Source organism: Strigops habroptila, chromosome 11 (assembly GCF_004027225.2).
Source record: "Strigops habroptila isolate Jane chromosome 11, bStrHab1.2.pri, whole genome shotgun sequence".
NCBI classification, from domain to species: Eukaryota; Metazoa; Chordata; class Aves; order Psittaciformes; family Psittacidae; genus Strigops; species Strigops habroptila.
Genome location: NC_046360.1, coordinates 24,554,722 through 24,574,523, shown reverse-complemented (window position 1 = coordinate 24,574,523; position 19,802 = coordinate 24,554,722). Strand labels below are relative to the sequence as shown.

The 19,802-nt window shown below is 35.8% G+C and overlaps 1 protein-coding gene across 6 annotated transcripts in view; it reads right to left on the bottom strand.

Annotated features, from left to right (window-relative positions):
* Positions 1-19,802, bottom strand: part of CACNA2D3 (calcium voltage-gated channel auxiliary subunit alpha2delta 3) — a 546,863-nt gene that overhangs the window by 155,699 nt on the left and 371,362 nt on the right. For all 6 annotated transcript variants that reach the window (XR_003993879.1, XM_030502305.1, XM_030502306.1 and 3 more), the window contains one exon: positions 3,316-3,394. Coding sequence is in view for 5 of the 6 variants with exons in the window: in XM_030502305.1 (XP_030358165.1) it covers positions 3,316-3,394 (79 nt within the window). In the remaining variant the exon portion in view is untranslated. The remainder of the gene's footprint in view (positions 1-3,315; positions 3,395-19,802) is intronic.

Here is a 19,802-nt window from a genome sequence, read left to right as displayed (position 1 = left end):
AAAAGCAATGTGAATTGTATTTCCCATAGTTTTAATGCCTGTTCTGATGTTTATTTTTTGATCTTCCAATGAGAAAACTCTATCAAAAGTTACTATATTGTAGCTAGGGACAGCATTAAGTAACATTCTCTTTGTTCATTTTCACTGTATATTTAAGACTTTTTGATGATTCATATGATTGTAGCTCTGTGTAACAAATACCAAGCCTCACAAGAATTAGGTTCCTACACTGCTAAATTTATCTCTTATATAGAGGTCAGTGGACCCCGTAGATTTTTAAAACCTTACTCTTCCTATACCGAGGTTTAATGATCATAAAGACTTGCTCTGAAGTTCTTGAGCACAGCTGCTGAGGCCATGTAAGCAATAGCAGCAAACCCATGCTTAAGTTTTTGCATTCTAACACCTGCTTCTCAGCTCCCTGGTGTGTGAATTATGCCACCTTCAAGCCCCTTACAGTCAGTGCTACTTATTCTTTTCCTCCCCAGCAGGAAAAAAAAAATGTGAAGGAAATGGGTAAGATTTGGTAATGAAAAGCATGAGATATGTATAATAATGTAGTTAAAGACAGACGCTTATGCTCTGCAAGTGGGCTGCCTTTCCATATTACACAGTCCTTGCAAAGTTTTTGGATGGCTTGTTTTTCTCTAAACTGTCCACCATTAGACTCATAACTTTTCAAATGCCTACAATGGATTTTTACATGGAGTGCAGTACTTTTCGTTTTCTGGACACTGTGCAAAATAGATGCAATATTCTTGCAACTAATAATATATCAGTATTAAAAAATCCTCTCTGCTAAGGACTAAGGAGGGAATTCATTGTTTCACTGCAGCTGTAAAACTCCCAGGGAGAATCCCCTGTGCTCCCCCACCTCAGAGGCCTCTCAAGCAGGTGAACAGTCTCTGTTACTGGCTGCCTGCCACCCCCCAAGAGCCCACAGCACACAAAGTGCTGGGGTCATGCTAATAATGGGAATGGATGTGACTGGGGCTTCCTGTACGCAACTCTCCTTTGCTAATACAATAGTCTATAAACCACTACAGCTGGGGCACGATTTGCCTCAGGGCTGATCTGTCCTCTGCGGGCAGTTAAAGAGCCACAATCAGGCCTCCAGTATGCAAAGCATTTTTCTCTACATTGCTTTCTCAGCCTCTGCTCCTTTGTACTGATGAATCCTCTCCTTTGTCCATTTTACAATATGCCAACCACAGTGATGATCCATAATAAAAAATAAATTAAAAAATAACAGAGGCTGTCAAATTACTATTGCAATAGAGAATTTTACCTGAAAAAAAGTTTAATCCTGGCTGTTTTGTAAGTAATGCGTTAACTCCCATCTTTACAGCTTTCTGCTGGAAGTCACTGCTGTGGAAAGGTATTGCCTGCTTGCTTTAAAATCTGGCACATGCACACTAAGCACTAGAAAACTTTTACCTTTGTTCACTTCAGAATTTTAGTAAATATTCTTTTCCTTTTTGTGACCTGCTTATGATACAGAAGAGTAAATATCTACAAATTTCACAAACCGCTCCAGAGGGACTTTGGGGTTCTTGAAGGTTTTAATGTATTTAAAATGGTTTGGTGCTTTGCTTCATTAAGCCAACTCCCTCTAGATATGCTCTACTTATACAAAAAAATGTAACAGAAAAACATGCTTAGGATTTTTCAAGGTTTCACCATCAGAATCTAGAAGCTAAAAAAGTTTTGCAAGTGGTATGAGTTTCCCCTGTGACCCATTCTGAAGGAAAGGACTGCTGTCCACAGTCCAGTCAGCTGGAAACCCTGCAAACAGCCTTCATCTATGTTGTGCTTCCAAGAGGAAAATCACTGCAAGGAAAATTGATTTTAGGGTCACTGACCCTCAGTGACAACAGCATACTTTGGCCCACCCATGCTAGGAGTAAACTGCAGTCCAGCCATTCAGCCAATCTTTAAACCACCTTTACTACACTCCTCATCTGTTGTGCTGTAATCCTTCATTTCACTAATAGAAAATGGACAAGCTGTAGCTGAAAACTGTAAAAAAAAAGATCTAAATCCATACTCTGTGACATAGCGACTTATGCTGTTTCCAACTGATTTTCAAAGCTACAGAAAAAGTATTTAATTACTGATTAGAGGTAGATGATTTTTTGCATTGTAAGCTATCAGAGAGCAGGTATTGTAACTATTAAACTGAGGGGGGGGGAGGAAACTTAGAGGAAACACTCATTAATCTGTTTAGTTGATTCATACAAGTAAGATTCTGACAACATCGCTCTGAAAAGAACAAAGTAGTCCTGAAGAATGACAAAGGTGACTGCTTTTCCCCCTCTGGGAATAAGGAAGACATGGACCAGATGATCTGCTAAGGCAGTGTCTATTGCCTGGTCCTAATTTCTGAGTTGCTGTACTTAGATCTTTATGAATCTGTAGAGCTGGACTAAAAAGCTAAAAGATTTTGTTGATTAAATTGTCTTCAAAAAAGATGCTTCAAAGGATTCTTATACTATTATTTAAACTAAATTATGGTGTAATATTAGCTGATTAAGACAAGACTTCAAACTGAGTAATTTCCATCAGCTGGACATAACAGTAGTTAAAGAAATAATGACTAAATGGATAGCACCTGATGCAATTCATCATAATGTAATGTGGCACAACAGAAAAAAAGAACATTTTTTTTTTTCCAAGAGGAAAGGAAAAGGAAAACCTGAAGATTAATTAGGGTTTGGTTTGTTGGGGTTTTTTTTGGTGGTTTTTGTTTGTTTGTTTGTTTTTTCGGTTTTTTTTTTTTGTTTGTTTGTTTTTTTCCAAATTGCTCTTACTTAGGTTAGACAGTCCTCTGACTTTAGCATCTCAGCATTTTACATGTTTTAATGCTCTTTCTTTAAAGAATATAAACCTGCTTTTTCAATTACATGTCAGTTCCTCATGGGACAGGATGTGTGGTGTTTTGCATACCATGCCTAACTCAACCGGACTTGTACCCAGTGTTCTTAGGAATCAAACTGACTCTGAGTAATAACAGCTATAGTAGAAGTAATGCTTTGAAATTAAAGTTTGTTCTCTGAACAAAAATTTAAAATCACATTTTTTAAAAGCTTTGTAGAAAATACATTGAATTTTTTGTGGGTTTTTGTTTTGGTTTTTTTCAATCTTTTTTAATTGTACGCTACAAGATAAATAAGTCTTTTCCTTTCCTGGAAAAAAACAACCCATCCTTTCTGATTAGTTGTCAGTGATACCATATCTGTAGAAGGGTCAGGTATGCAGGAAGGCTCAGTAATAGGGTTTTGAAAACAAGGCTTTCACAGTTGAAGGTTAACTAACCTTTGTTAGCACAGGCCATCCACTTCAGGTTATCAGCAAAGGCAGCTTCTCTTCCAATCAGATAGGTAAAAATACGAACCTGAAAGCACAATGCAAAAGATCAAGTCAATTCCTACTGCATTTAAAACTTATACAGTGGAACTTCAGATACAGATGTGTAATTCACATGGATAGACCCTTTTTAAGAAAGTATTACTGGTTAAACAGCACAATAGGTTAAAAAAAAAACCCTACCAGTAATGTCTTCTAATGACAAAATGTGGCTTTTATTCAACGTAACAGAATGGCTGATCTCTGAATGTTTTTAATATCTAACTAAAGTGATGGTTAAATGGTTAAGTGTAAGTGACAATAAACTGAAACCATGGGGGCACAAAGCAAAACTGCATGTTCCAGACAAATAGAATCTTCACTTATGAGTTGAGAAAATTGCTACAGTGTGGAACAAGAGGCACTTAATTAGCAGATACTTCTGTAGGTAAAAGATCTGAAACACCAGGTGAGCAAATTCCCCTCAGTTTCCAAGGTCCGTAAGATACAGTATCTTTGTCAAATTAGAGGCAGGTACCCACTTGGCACTTGCGCTATCAAGTGATAAACAGCGGAATCATGTGCCAGGTTGTCACCTTGCACAGATAGAAATGTCTGTGCAAAACGCTGTGCAGCTGGTCTATGCATGTGCATGCACACAGACCTACACACCTTTGTCCAGAAATCCTAGAAAATTGATGCTTGCCTTAAAATTCTGCCCAGATAAAATTTCTTGGCAGAGAAGGACATACTTTGGAAACACTAGATGCAAAGAAGGCCTTGATAAATGGTAAATGATAACATTTGTTTGTCTGGACTCCACAGTGTTATAATACTTACACCCAAAACTGGAGTTTTGAGCAGCTTCAGAACAGCTGAAATTTAGAAAGCAAATGAAATTTTCTAGTGAAATATTTCCCTCCTTAAAAAAAAAAAAAAAAAAAAAAAAAAAAAAAATGAGTAAAAAAAAACAAAGTGCAAATTTGCCCCCACAGGAAGCTGATGACAGCATTGTCTATTCCACACCTTCTGCTCTCAACCCTATTCTATACATGGGAAACTGCAGCAAAGATAATTGAGTAGCATTTAGCTAGATAAACAGGGAACGGGAAAAGAGCATCTTGTCCAGAGCTTCCTCTAACCTCACTAATATAAGTTTGTGTGGCACTCACAGGTCCCCTGTTCAGCTTGGGTACGTAACCACCATGGGTGTGTGGTGAGAAAAGAAATCACTGTCCTGGGTCTCAGCATATTCCATCTAGAAACTCCACAGTTCCATACCTACCCTCTGATATAGCTGGGTAAGATGGAGCATAGTGAGCCTCACTTGATCCGTCTAAGCTCCCAGCAAGAGAATTGGGAACAGCACCTGACAGCTACAGCTAAATCCCATATTCTACCCCCTGCAGCTCTTGCCATGCTAAGGCTTATGCTTCTCATTCCATGTGCCTAAACTTCAATAACTATTTTCCCATTCCCTAATAATTTGCCCTGGCAAAAGAGGCCAAGTGCATACTAGCATATTAGTAAGACAAATAAAAAGTTATTATTCCCCTCTATTCCACTGAAAAAACCATCTGCAGTACTGAGCTCAGTTTTGGATTCCCCCATACAAGACAGACACTGACACACTGGAAAAGACAACATGCACCTTCAAGAAGAGTCTAAGAGGGCAACACAGCAAGGGATAAATGTCAGAAAAAAGTCCTAAACAATTGTGATTCAATATAAGGAAAAACTTCTTTATCATGAGGGTGATAAAATATTAGAAAACATTGTTCAAAGATGCTGTAGAAACTGCATCCTGGGAGATATTAAAACTCTGACCAAACAGTTCCTGAGCAGCCTGATCTAACTTCACCTGCTCTGAGCAGAGGGTTTGCCAAGATGATCTTCAGAAGTCCCTTCCGATCTAAATGATTCTATGAAATCAGCAATATTTTACACAAGAGATGAAAAATTTGACTGATTTCCTATTGAAAATCAGTCAAATTTCTAATGAACTTGTTCTTTTGGTTTTTATTTTATTTTGAAGATAAAACAATTAAATTACATTAGGAATGGAAAATGACAATTTGTAGCTGTAAACATGGTGCTATCATTATGGATGAGAAGAAAGAAAATCACTAACTCCATATTGTAACACTAAAAATTGTAAAACTAAATTGTAAAACTAAAATCCTTTTACCTTTTTATCAGTATACTTAATAGAATCATCATTATCCAAACTTTTTTTACAGCAACTCCGTTATCATCATTAAAAAGCTGTACACAACAAAATATATCCTCCAGAATATTTTATTCAATACCTAATTGGGTCTTACATTCACAAAATAGACATTAATTATGCACAAAGCTAATTACACAGAAAAAAATGTCATTATGTAAGAAGTTTATGAAGACCTCTAATTTTATTCATTTGCAATTAAAAAGAATTTCTTAACTTTTCAATTAGTGCTTTTTTCTCAGTCAAATGAAATTATTAGTAGAGTGTACCAACTTAATATAAAGTTCCCACAGGTTTTTTTCACAGAAGTTTTAAAGCCTCCCTGAAAGTTTCCCTCTTTACTGTCAGTTGTGATACTATATGCCCTCACTGCCCTTTTATCCATTTTCTTAATGCCAGATCCTGTTTCTGGACATTCATGGTGTTTTACATTATTGTCAAGCCTACAGACCAGATTTCAAACCCAAACCTATTCCCAGTCTTTCAAACATAAAACGTACATACAACACAATCATGATTTATATAGTTTCAAAAGTATACACACTGATTGTGTACTGTGGTTAATTACTTTGAATTAAACAGTATGCATATAATCCTATCCAAGACTCTAAAGAACACAGCATTAAACAAAAGAATGGTACTTTTATGCTTTGATGGCTACAAAAAGCATTAATAAAGAAATTTTTATTCTCTAAACATACATGAAAAGGCACAGCGAGATTTATACCCTCAAAATACAGCATAAATCACTGTCTCAATTTATCTTCCTGAAAATGATGCTTGAATATAGCCTATGATGAGATGGAGTATATCTGAGAGGTTTATATTTAATGATCTGCTTTAATCTATAAAGAATCATACTACACTGTGTTCCTAGTGAAAAGAGACCAGCCTTATCTAAAAGAATGAGCAGGAATTATGCTAGTAGGTGTAGGCAGCAAACTAACTGCATTAAACCTGCAAAAAATAAAATTTCAACAAATTGGTATCATAGATCACCACAAGAAAAGGGCTGCCTCCATGATACTTTGGCAAGGTTTTAATGATTTTTCTCTGAGCATCTTTTATACATATAATTTATCTCCAGTTTCACTAGAAAATATTTTAAGCATCATAGAAAGTACTGGTAATTGTGTGGCATTACTTGCAAAAATAAAAATAAAAGCTAGAGAGTACAGAGCTAGCACTGAAGATGAGCGATCAGAGTTTAAGTGCTGCTTTCCTTCCCTATCGCAGTGAGTCGTATATTTTTCTCCATGCACTTTTCACTGTGCATGTTATATAAATGATGTTTACCAGTGTCAACATGAAGTCTAAAATCTTTAGTAAAATGAAATATAAGGTAATCTATAATTTTAAAATACCATTTCTATATTGCTCATTACTTGATAAAATGACTTCACATTCATAGTAGCTTCATAAGAAAATAACCATTTAAGGCCACAGGAAGGTATTATAGTTAAAAACAATGCCACTGATACATTAAAATTTTTCTTTTACATTGACCTTAAGGACACATTAATAGGTATTATCAATATTGTTTAATACTCTGTTCAGAATTGTGAGAAGGAACCTCAAAATCAGCTCTGATAGCAAACAATTCTGATTATAGCTCTACTTCTAAAAGTTTCATTTAATCAGTTCAGTGAACCCATCGATGTAAGCTCAATTCCCTGTGAGCTTGCAGTAGGAAACACTCATGAGTTCTTAAGCATTCCCTGTAGAAGTAATTTTGCAAGCAAATACTTGCCATATTTTCTGCTTTCAGAGATCACAGCAACAACTTCAGTAATAAATTTTTAGAATTGAAACTTGCCTGAGTAAGTCTACATTCTAAATCCCATTTTTCAAATCAAACTTGGATCTACATACCTTTCACACTATACTAGTTTTACTCTTTTGGATAAGTATTTTATGTAATAATTCTAGATGTGCTGGTAGCATCCAGCATAATATACCATAATAATTATATATTATACCTTATACTTTATATCTGTTTTCTGCATCTACATAAAAATACAATTAAGTCAATATTATAGAAGTACTACATTAATTTCCAGTATCTGAAGGGGGCCTACAAGGATGGTGGAGAGGGACTCTTCATCAGGGACTGTAGTGATAGGACAAAAAGTAATGGGTTTAAACTTAAACAGGGGAAGTTCAGGTTAAATATAAGTAGTTCTTTAATGTGAGGATGATGATGCACTGGAACAGGTTGCCCAATAAAGTGGTAAATGCTCCATCCCTGGCAGTGCTTAAGACCAGGCTGGACAGAGCGTTGGGTGATATGGTCTAGTGTGAGGCATCCCTGCCCATGGCAGGGAGGTTGGAACTAGATGATCTTAAGCTACTTTCCAACCTGAACCATTCTGTAATTCTATGAAATTACTCTAACTTCTGCACATGGCCAAGACCTATGCAGTGATGGGCTACATATGCTGCAAAACAGGACACGCTGTATCATAGTTACCACTGAAGTTGTCATTGTAAATTACTAGACATTAGGTACCAGATTTAATATCCATCTATATTCTCAGATACCATGTAAGATAAATGTTGTTAGGAAGAAACTGTTAATAGTGACCACCAATTTTTTCCCTTTGTATATCTGAAGTAACTGAATGTGAAGTGTGTCAGAGCTGTTCTGCTCTGCAAAATGATTGCATAAAATGTCTATTTTATTTACACAATCCAGATATAACACTAATACTGTATATTCTACTGATAAGTATATATAGTACTGAGGCATACGTTTGAAATCTCTATAATTTCTAATAGATAAGTATAAAGTGTCTCATTCTGTGGTTTATATTGCTCCTTAAAGATAATAACACAATAGAAACTATGATATTTAACATAAGTATAACACACTATATATATACATATACACTGATACACCTATATCGGTATCTTATGGTACAAGACAGTGCTAGGACACTAAAAGTTCTTTCGAATCCATATGAAGAGAACATTTTAGTCAAGGCAGACTGAATAAATTCAAAGTTGTTACAAGCCTGTCACAGAAGATCCAGTAACAACATTTACATAGTCTACATATGCTCTGGCTAAGTATAAGCCAAATGAGAAAAACACCTTTCAATATCCAAGCACTGTGACTGAATGAAGAGACCATTTTTATCTGAGAAGGAATCTGCATCAGAGGGTGTAAGCACTTCTCTGGCAAAAAACATATGACAAAAAGAGAACCCTTCGGTTCTGGATAATTTTGAAAGCTTTGTAAGATACATGAGAGAAATAGCTGAATCAAAATATTTTCAATGTCTGAGCTGTAAAATATGATATCAACTATATTAAGGCTTAACATGAACTGTTAGCTGTGGAGAAAGGAAATATTTTCAAGCAGAAACACTAGTTTTAAATTGATATATTTTATATACAAAACTGAAAACTGTAGATGTCAGGTTCACTGAATGCAAAGCAAAACTTACTCCAAGAGCAAAACCTTTAATCTTTGGAACTACACTTGCTATTCCTACACAGCATGTAGTTCCTGCAGATGTGCCATAGTCTATTTTTTTTAAGCCAATGTTCACAGAAAATGGGTGAGAGCTTCATAGTAACATTGCAGAAACTGAAAAACAGTAGAACTAGACTCTTTAATAGAGCTTGTGACTTTCTCACTTCATATTTTTCTATGTTTTTCTAAAGCGGGTGTTGAATGGCAAAGAATACCATTTGAGATTGATGTATTTTAATTATCTTCAAAACAGCTGCTGTAGAAACCTTCCATATACTACCTTGTTATTATGCCTCATTCCTGACCTAGAAGGATCAGCTCTGGGAAAGAGCACTCCATTCAGCTACTATTCTTACTACAAGACTGCTGCATAAGCCCAAATGATTCTAAACTGTGGAATCATACTCATTGCTAAGCAACAAATTTCAACAATGCATTTTACGATGGTGAGCTTTTACATGCAAGACTGCGGATTCAGGTCCAAACCACTAGTCCATAGTAAGCTAGGCAGAAGAAGCAAAACATGTCAACCATTGTCACGAATTGTGCATGTACAAGGCAGAATTAAATAATATTAACTACTGAGCCATCAAGCTCAGTAGTTCAGACAAAACTGAATACAAAACTTATACAAAATACTTAAATCATCAGTAGATATTTAACTGTATGTATTATCATTATTTTTAACTTGCTTTCTCCCTGGTTTTACAGCAAGTCTCTCACACTCTTGTTACCTTACCTAGGCACAGATGATGGTTTAGGCTACACAGGTGGTTTGCTCTCTATTCTTTGTGGCATCCCTTCAATTTTTGAAAAATTAAGAGTTAGTAAGTTTCTTGCTTTTACAGCTAGGGAATATTTAAAGTTTGAACCTTTAAACTCCAGACAGACAGCTTATTTAAAATCTCAGAGATGCATACACTCAGCCGTTAGTGAGGAAACCTAAGAATGATGACTTAAATGACAGCTATTTTGGTGCTAACCACTTCATCTGAAATATCCACTTAACAGTTGCATCCATTATGCATGGCTAATCTGCAGTCCCTGAACTGTCCTCACCTCTGAAACTTCATTTAACTAGCAGGATGGAGAAGAGAATAGGGACCTTTTTCTATCTATGTTAAGCAAGAGAAGTCATTCTGCAATATTCTACACTGGAGCTGTGAAGTCATATCTTCATGCCAAACAGCTGGTAAAATAGCATTTCCAGAAACTTAAAATACAGTGTGGGAGGGGAAATGGGACTTCTGCTTGCAGCTGACAGTGCAGACCTCTGTTTGCAGCTGCAAACTATTTCGTGGACACCTTTAGCAAAATAGTCTTTCCTTTCTGGCTCAGCAAGAAATGAAAACAGACCTGTGGCAAGAGCTATGGAATTTAAGTTATAAGTGGGATATAGGGATGAAATTCAAGTTCCCGTAGTTATAAGTTATGGTGGTCCAGGAATACCCCAGCTAGTCTCTGCATAGATGAGCGAATGGACTGACTGGGAACAATGGATCAACATGAGACTGAGTGATTGCCTGAATTCCTAAGCAGCCTCGTCTCAAAGAATTCGCTTAATTGTCACAGGAGCTCTGAAGGTGGGAACTTGGGAGAGTCCTGGAGGTGTTCCCAGGCAACTCATGCTATGACTAGACCACCTGATAGACACAATCTGTATAGTTCAAATTGTTACTTAGCTACTCGGTTGGAGAATCTGGCCACCCCAGACACTTCTTCAGACAAATCCTGCTCAGAATTGACCAAACTGCATAGAGAAAAGACATGCGTGCATAGTAGAAAGCCAGAGGAGCAGTCACATAGGAGAGAGTCTTTTGAACATACTTATGATAGTTAGGAAATATTTTGTACATAACTTTGACAATAAATAGCAATGAATCATTCCCATGGAGTAGTGATAGGCAACCAGAGGCCAACTGGAAATAAAGATTCAGCAAAACAGCAATTTAGAGCATCTCACCCAATACAGCTGAAGACACTGTTGTGGGCACCCTTATTATCTAGAGAGCATGTGACCATCCTGGTCAAGATGCTTGATTCGCCACTTGAGTATCACCCTATCCAAAGCAACAGTCTCAATGGTGCACTAATCAAAGAACTTTGATTTTCATTTGATCAACAGCTAAAAAATGACAATAGGAGCAGATGAGACCAGAGCTGGTCTAGATTTGATTTACATTCAAGATTCACAAAATCAATTCTCTAATTGCCTGAATTTTGTGAACCTAATAATGAAAAAGTCTGCCATTTAGGTAGGCCTCTTGCACTTGTTAATAAAACTTTTCAAAAAGAAAAATCATTGGTCTCCATTAACGTATTTTAACCTGTGCTACATACTGTCATCTGAATAGTGAAGATGCGCATTCAGGAAAAAGATTACTCATTTTTGTACTGACATTTCATTTCCTACTCTGCCAAAACATATTCATGTGTCATCTAAAAGGCACTGAACACTTACATAGGTAAGTATATAAATATATATGTATATTGAAGTGTTTATTTCTGACTAAAAGCAGAGCAGAACGATTAATAACTTTCCTTAAGAGCTGGTGCCACTCCTCTAAATACAACCCCAGAGCTTCATTCTCGAAGTCTACTGCTGACAAAAAGCAAAGTTCTGATGGAATTCTCTTTGAATATGAGTAAGAGAGCACATGGGAAGTATAGAGGGAAATTTAAGAGCTTAAGGTGAAAAGAAAAATGTTCCTTTTGAAAGGAACATTTGAATGGGTCCAGGCAGACCCATTTTTCTATGCAGAAAAATAGCATTAGGGAGGTTCCCCACTATTTGAAAGTCTATCAAGAAGTAAAAAAAATAAAATTAAAATTAAAAAGCCCTTCTGATTCTATTCTTTTGTTATTTCAGTTTTATTTTGTAAAAATTTTCATTACTTATCTCTACAAACCAGCTTTTTTTTCTGTTAATTATGAAATTGTTCATGCTCCATTTCTTTTTACCCTTTGTTATAGCATATAATATTCTTAAAATAAGTTCCCTAGGATAAACTTATAAACTCCTCATCCTGTAAGCCTCAATAACTGGCGGTTTCTCTTCCTTGGGTTTCTGCTGCTTTATAATTTTCTGATGTCTTTTTTAAGTTCAAATTTCAAAAGTAGGTAATGTAAATTCACTCCCAAATTTAGAAAAAGCTTGAGGTTTTATTTACATTACCACTGCTTTCCTACCAACATTACACTGTGCCTTTTGCCACTTCAAGATTGGTCTTTGATATCACTCCTCTGTACTTAATCTCATCCTCCTATTCCCCATTGTCCAGCATCCTTTTTTATACAGCTCCACCTCAGAAGACACCAGAGGGTAAAGGGGCAATCAATACTGCAGTTACTTCCTGTGTTAAGGAGATGGCATTACCCTGCCACACTTTCCTGTGAGGAAATTTTTATGACTACATCCTATGTGGATGCAGTCAGAGATTTTTGAGAGTCATACTGGATCCATTCATCAAAATCAGCAAGATTCACATTCAGAAAACCTGAACAGGCCACAGGTCTTTGCCCAAGTAACCTTTCCAAATCTGAAAAGAGAAAAATGTTGAGTTTGTATTGATTTTTGAGATGTGTTATAGCTTCTAATTTTAACCTACACACACAAAAAGTAATCTGATAGCAATAATAATACACAAATTCCAAGTGTACTCCAGTGTAGCTGGTTGTTGTAAAGGGCATAATATACTGGGTAAAGAACAGGCATGGGAAAAGAGCAGTAAAAATACAAGGTCACTCTAGAAACTTCACCTTATCTCCGAATTACTTCATAGCTTTTTTAAAATTTAGTTCATTCTTTATTATGAAGTCATGAAAAAATAAGTTAAGGATCTGTTTGCATTGATAAGAGGAAATTCCATTAAAACAATGTTTTAAATGAGCACACAAAATTCTACTGATAAGGGGTACAAAGCCCCATGATACAACAACAATATCTTCTACCCTATTAGAGACCTTTACCCTGTAAGGTGCTGAAAGACTCAACTTGCACTGTACTCAGTGCAAGGAAGCCATGAAATTAAAGACATTACCTCATGAAATTGAATCCTTAAACATTAAGTTACTTAGAATAAGGTTCTCCATTGTTAATTTTTCTCCTGTAGAATTTAAAATGCCCGTTTTGGAAAAGTTTGCATTTATGCATTTCATCATGTTTTTTCCTTTCTGCAGCCTGTACCCAGACAATCTTATAACAGCATTTTCTATTATAGTGATATCTGAAACACTGTGCCTTGTACCCTAAATACTGATGGGACAGTTAATGGAAACAAAACCCAAATAATTAATAGGTCTAATTAACTGAAAACCAAGATACTGTAAGCAAAAGAGTAACAAAGAAAAACAATCTGTCTGGGGATCATCCAGCAGCTGAGCCCTCCTTTCCCAAACATCTGGATCCCCAACAGCTCTTTGTATAGACCTATCTCGGAAAATACGTGCAGGAAAAAAAGGAAAAAAGGAAATTGATGCTGCAGTTAATCCCTTGTGGTCAGGGGACAGCATTACTGTGTCCCACTCGCCCCTTGAGCAGCGTTTCTAGGTCCACTCTTTAGGTCTAGGGCTGCTAAGGGTCACTCTTAGAAAATTCAAACAAGCTACATGTTTTACATGAGACATTGAGCGAGGATAGTTCTTCTAGCGTTGAAAATGTGCTGACATCTTTTATTGATTTACAGAAAATTATAATGGAACTCCAGATTTATGAAGAATAAATTCTCGCTGTCGAAATTCACACAATACATTAGGAATATTGTTAGCAGAGGAAGATGAGATTATACTATTTTATACTGTGCAAGATAGAGCAGGTGATGAGGCTGTATTAATGATGTCAAATAAGTAACCAGTAAGGTACAAAGTGTAATACAACACTATATATCCTGAATGTACTAAATTCTTCTTAGTTGTTTAACAGTTAATTCATCAAAGACAAAATTTTCACAGATTTTGAGAATATTAAACTTCTGGGCTGAGACTATGCATAGAAAATTACACGCCACAGTCTCCTTTTCAAAAGGTTATGATTACTTGAAAAACAAAACAAATGAACAAAAACACAAACAAAAAAACCTCCACAATCTTGCCAAACCCCAGCTTACCTTTGCTGTAACTTTTACTTTCAGCACAAGCTATATCATTTTTCCCACTTCACAAATTATTTTGAGACCAAGGAGTTAAGTTTGTTATAAATATTTCAGGCATATCTATAGCATGCCAATAAAATCTTGATTCGATTCAGCGCCTCCAAATACTGTGTATATACTAAACCACTTCTACTGAAGAACTATTTTAGAAATATTTTACTGAGTTTTAGAAACTTATTTATTCTACTTTTTATATCCTTCCACTGGTAAAGCAAGCCATGATACCAGGAGTTCAACTATATGAGGTCTAGAAAGAGAAGAAAATTTTAGCTTACTGTTTTTTATAACTTCCAAAAATGACCTGACATTCATTTTCTATAATAACAATGTTACCACTTCAAAGTAAAATATGATACTACTTATCAGAGCTAGGAACAAGTTCTGTGCTCTCATCTGAAAAGCTAAAGAAATTCTTGTTTCCAGTCCTGATATGCAAGCTTCAAGATCAGTCATTACAAACTATTAACAGCCAAGCCTAGATGACTTACCTAATGTTAATTCAACTATACCTATTATTGCCATTCTTCAAAATGCTGGTGGATTTGCTGAAACGTAGAATAGATATTTTCTTCCTTAAATGCAAAATAGTAGCCTAAACAAATTAATTTGTCTGGAGAGGAGGGAAAGGGATTAGCGTGGAAACCATGATAAAACCAACTTTTTGGGATCTAACTTAAGCTTCTGTGGAAAAAGCAGGCTCATACAATTTTTGCTACTGCACTACTTAGCTTTCTTCTATATCAACTAATATTTTTTGCAAGAATCCATGAGAAAAGATCAAAATCAGACTAAATTCTGAGTAACCAAATACTGCCAACATCTCCACTTCCGTTATTACTAGCTCCAGGATGTAACATAGAACAATGGTAACTCATTTGCAGTACACTTCACTGTGCATGGTGCAGACACAGATTACAGGATGACATAATGGATAAAGCACTGGCCTTTCACCCTTGGGATTTTGTCCAGCCTGCAGTCCTATCAGATAATGGGTTTGGCAATCTCCACTAGTCTCTTTTGGACACTAATCCCTGCTACAGAATCTCTATAATTCATCATATAATTTAATACACCTGGCAACCTCACCACCATTTCATTCTTTTGATACATAATGGCCTAAAGTGAAGTCAAGGGTGGTTAATGCTCTGACAACTGGCTATTATCTCCCATAACAGCTGATTTTGAGGGGATTATTGCAGCCATAAACCATTTTATAAAAATTGGCAACTGGGAAAGCAGTGTAACAAAATAAGGTGATATTTAGAAGTTTTATCACTGATTTTCTACCAATCTGTAATGGAGTTTATAGCATCCAAAAAATGCTGGAGAGGAAACTTGAGATTAAAGGTACAGATCATAAGCCAAGAAGCTGAGTCCTGAACAAACTTATAGCCCGAAAAGCTTGACTGTTTTGAGCTTACTGATGCTTTTTTTTGTCTTTTGTTCTGTCAAATACAGTATATTTCTTCTGTATTTTGTCTCAATTATTAGCTGACCTCTTCCATTTATCAGGATTCGTCTCTTTTCACTTTGAACTATATCACCACTCTTATTACTCCAGTTTTAGATCCATAGCCTCGTTCACAAATGAACAAGGGACTTCATTGCTATCAGGATCAATTGCTGAGGATATAAGTTATATCTTCAGGCAAGATGAAGGGAGCTGTACTCAGTTTATGGGATAAGAAATCAGCTCACTGAAACCGTGGATAAGCTTAGGAAGAAGATGGGCAATTGAGACTCCGATCTAAACTACAATGGCATTAACATACAAGCAAACAGACAATGGTACCAAGGTACTCAGAATCCAACAAATCAGCATGCACAATTCTCACTGGAAATAAGAATTAGTCCTGTAAAAAGGATTTTAAAATTTCACTAGCTAAAATCTAACAATGTAATTGCTGTATGAGTACCAAAGGCAAAATGATTTTGTAGACATCAAACTATAGAAAGGATAATTGAAAAAGGTATCAGATACAAGGTCCTTCTGAGCACCCTGGTAGATCCACTCAGATACATTTGTACAGTGCCATTCTATATATTATAGGTTAGCAGCATTAGCTGGATGCTATATATTTAATCAAAAAAATTGTTTCATAGAATAAATTCTGTTCAATGAAGAAAAAAAGAAAAATCTTTAAAACAAAGCCAGAAAAATTTGAACCAAAGCCACTCCTGCTCTGAAACTCATTACTAAAAATGTCCAGTTGAATAAAATACCTATTTCATGGAAGCTTTATAGAATTGTGTTGAAGTGAGCTTCTGTCTTTCATGACTCAGGATATCATTTACCTTTTTCATGCAGACTTGCGTTGAGCAAGGAGATGTAAATCCTTGCCTGTGCACTCTGAAGCAACCATTTTAGGTAAAAGTCAATGTACTGCTGAGCTCAACTTTGTAAGCCTATGTTTATTTTTGCACAACTGAATTTTATGTTAGTTTTTATACTGATTTCAGTGGCTCAAGGTTCAAGTTTTAGAAATCCAACCAGCAACAGGAAGAGTTTTATGAAGTAGCACAGAAATGTGTAGTGACATCTTCTCATACAATGCAAAGAATTTTACAAATTAGAAGCAGAATAAAATAAAACTGAAGGCTTTACTTACAAGAACAGGAAAAAAGTTTGTGCTCAGAATTTTAAGATTACTTTACTAATTAATTGAAACCAAAAATCAGCCAAAGCAAAAGCTACAAAGGCAGATACTGCTCCAATAGAACAGCAGACCCACTGTTTGGCAAACTGGTAAGAATGTCTGTTTATTGTTGGGCTTCCTGTGAGCAGAAGCAATACAATTCCTTTAAGAAAATCTTTCTGAAAATGCTGTTAGTGGACAGAAAAACAAATGAGATTTTACATAAAAACTGTCTGCTATGCTGAAAAGCCTTTAATCCTTCAGACACTGTGTATTTACACGAGGAATTGTTTGAAGCATCAAAGTGTTACAGGAAGGACATTAAATAGACATCATGTGTCTCTATCTTGACATTTCAACCAACTGAAGGCAATTGCTGCTCAGACTATCATAGTATACCAGTCAGTATTAAAATTACTATACAGCCTTTATCTTTGATTAAAAATTAAATTTAGCTCTACTTTATCTTTTTTGTAACCCTACAGCATTCATGTGTTCTCACAGTTAAGTCAAGTCAAACTAAATATTTAATACGCTGTTCTAATTAGCTACAAACTATTACCTGATTTAAGTCTGTAAATGACTGTAAAAAGACTCTGGAGGCCTAATGTTAACCTTCATCCACTCCAGTTATATGAGAGAAATTACAGGCTCTAATTAGACTCTTTAAACTGCAAAGAAATAGAATTTTCATAACCAGCTTATTAAAAAACGAAGACCCCCTTGGGACAGGGCAAATTGCTTCTACCCTGATCCGCTTATCCTTGTACAACACCATACAGAAGACTCATGTTGTCTGACTTACACAGCTCATATTTCTCTCAAATTAATGAGCACTCAAATTATTCCAGCTGCCCCCTTGGCACGGAGAAAAATTGAAAATCCATGGCTGCCAAGTGACGTGTATAACCCAGCTGCTAAATAAAATGTGCTTAAGGGGACACAGCTGTTGAGGTGCCTATTTACATTAAAATAAGTCCATGGATGGACTATTGGATGTTAGTCCATGGATGGACTAACAAATGCCTAAAGACAGCAAACAGTGCATAACACTTTGTTTAACCCTTTCACTAAACCAGGTCACAAAAATTTGCAACATCATTTATAGGCTAGATGTAAAAGCATGGCCTTTTCACCTTATGATTTATTTCTTCCAATTTGTCTAATCTTGGAAACTTTCTGATTTTCTTCTGCAGAACTGGTAAATTCAGGGGAATCACATTAAATAGTACAGTTCACATGTCAGAAGGGGCAGCTAATTTTTGAAAACAGCTCTACTTGGTAAAAATACAGAACATTTAACTCCATTCCCTGCTCTCCAAACATGTGTGCAGTGTGATAAGCATTATCTTCGAGACAGTAAAACTTCTGAAAATGATACTTGCAGGAGATTCACACAGATTTGTTGAGTCAGACCAAAAGAAGACCATTGCATTTTTGTGCCTTAACCCACCTAGTCTGCCAACTCATGTCCACATGAAATTGAGGATACCAGGTATCATCTTTAAAATGCTAAATATTATAGGAGCTCTGTTCCATAAGAGTTAACTGTCTTCTAAACAAATTCATGATGCTCTGGTTCATAGAAAACATTTTTTAAATGTTTTATAAAACATGACTATAATCCAACTGACTTGAAAATTATCACACCAGGTGTGGAGCCATTGAAATAACAGAGGCCAGTACAATGTACTGCAATACTTCACCAAAGGACACCTTAGATCTAGCACCATAATACAGTTTCAAATTCTCACAGTCAAAAACATTTGCTTTGTTCAGTAAGTTCGTATGAGATCCAAGCCATAAGATAGCATATGCAAGCTAACTCTAACAAGAAATGTACAAAACCCGGCAGATAATGAAAAGGAGGTTCAATTAGTCAATAGTTTATTTATTTTAGCCTTTACCAGAAAATTTAACTTCAGCAGTCCCTATGACACAAGTATTTTTAACTGTGGGATTAGGAGCTGAGGTCATATTTGGAAAAGAATGGTAGATAAGTAAGATGTGTTTAAATCAATGAAGGCTGATAACTATTCATAGAGTATTCAAGGAACTAATCAAACGAATCTTTAAACCATCAGTGAATATTTTTGAAGATCTGTGGACAGCAAAGGAAATGCCAAGGACAAGAAAAGAGAAACATATTTCTAAATACTTTTAGATTTTATTTTCAAAACCAAGTAAAAAAACCTTTAGAATTACTTCCTAGATTTTACTACCCAGTAAGACAATAGCAAAGGTGATTAAACAATCAATTCACAAGCATATACACATAACGTAGAAAGAAATAGCCAACATCAATGTAAGAGCTACTCTGTGAAACCAATCTGATTTCCTATTATGACAAGTATCTTTTGTAGTACATCAGAGAAAAGAGAAGGAGAAATGTATCTTGGTTAAATTCGGTAAGTATTTTTCAGAGAAGTATGGTCATCAACACCAATCTAGGATTCATAGGTAGCATATCATCCATGAGAGGTTCCAATTGGGACTGACAGAAAAACAAGCCACAGCATGTTATCTGCTTAGTGATGTTGCCTACTGCTAAGGACTACTAGCCTAATGAAATGAACATAAGGTGAACGCACTTCTCAGCTGTGATCTCAAAGTGTATTATTGTCATATTAGGAAGAGAATTTGGTGGAGGGGGGAAGGATCTGGCCTGGATTGAGCAATTTTAATAATTTGATTCCGTATTTAGATGACTGACTAAAGAGAACACTTAAAAATTTGTCAAATGACATGAAGCTGGAAGTCGTTTCAAGCACTTTGGAATACAGAATTAGAATTCAAAGTAGTATTTTTGTGCAAGAGAAACAGTCTGAAATGAACAGGATTAAATCCAGTTCAAGTAAGTACATAATTAGGAGGGATAATTCTAATGCATTGACAAAAGATGAGGAATATGTTAGTAGAGGACCAGAAAAAAAATCTAGATTTTAAAAAGAACCACAAATTCATTG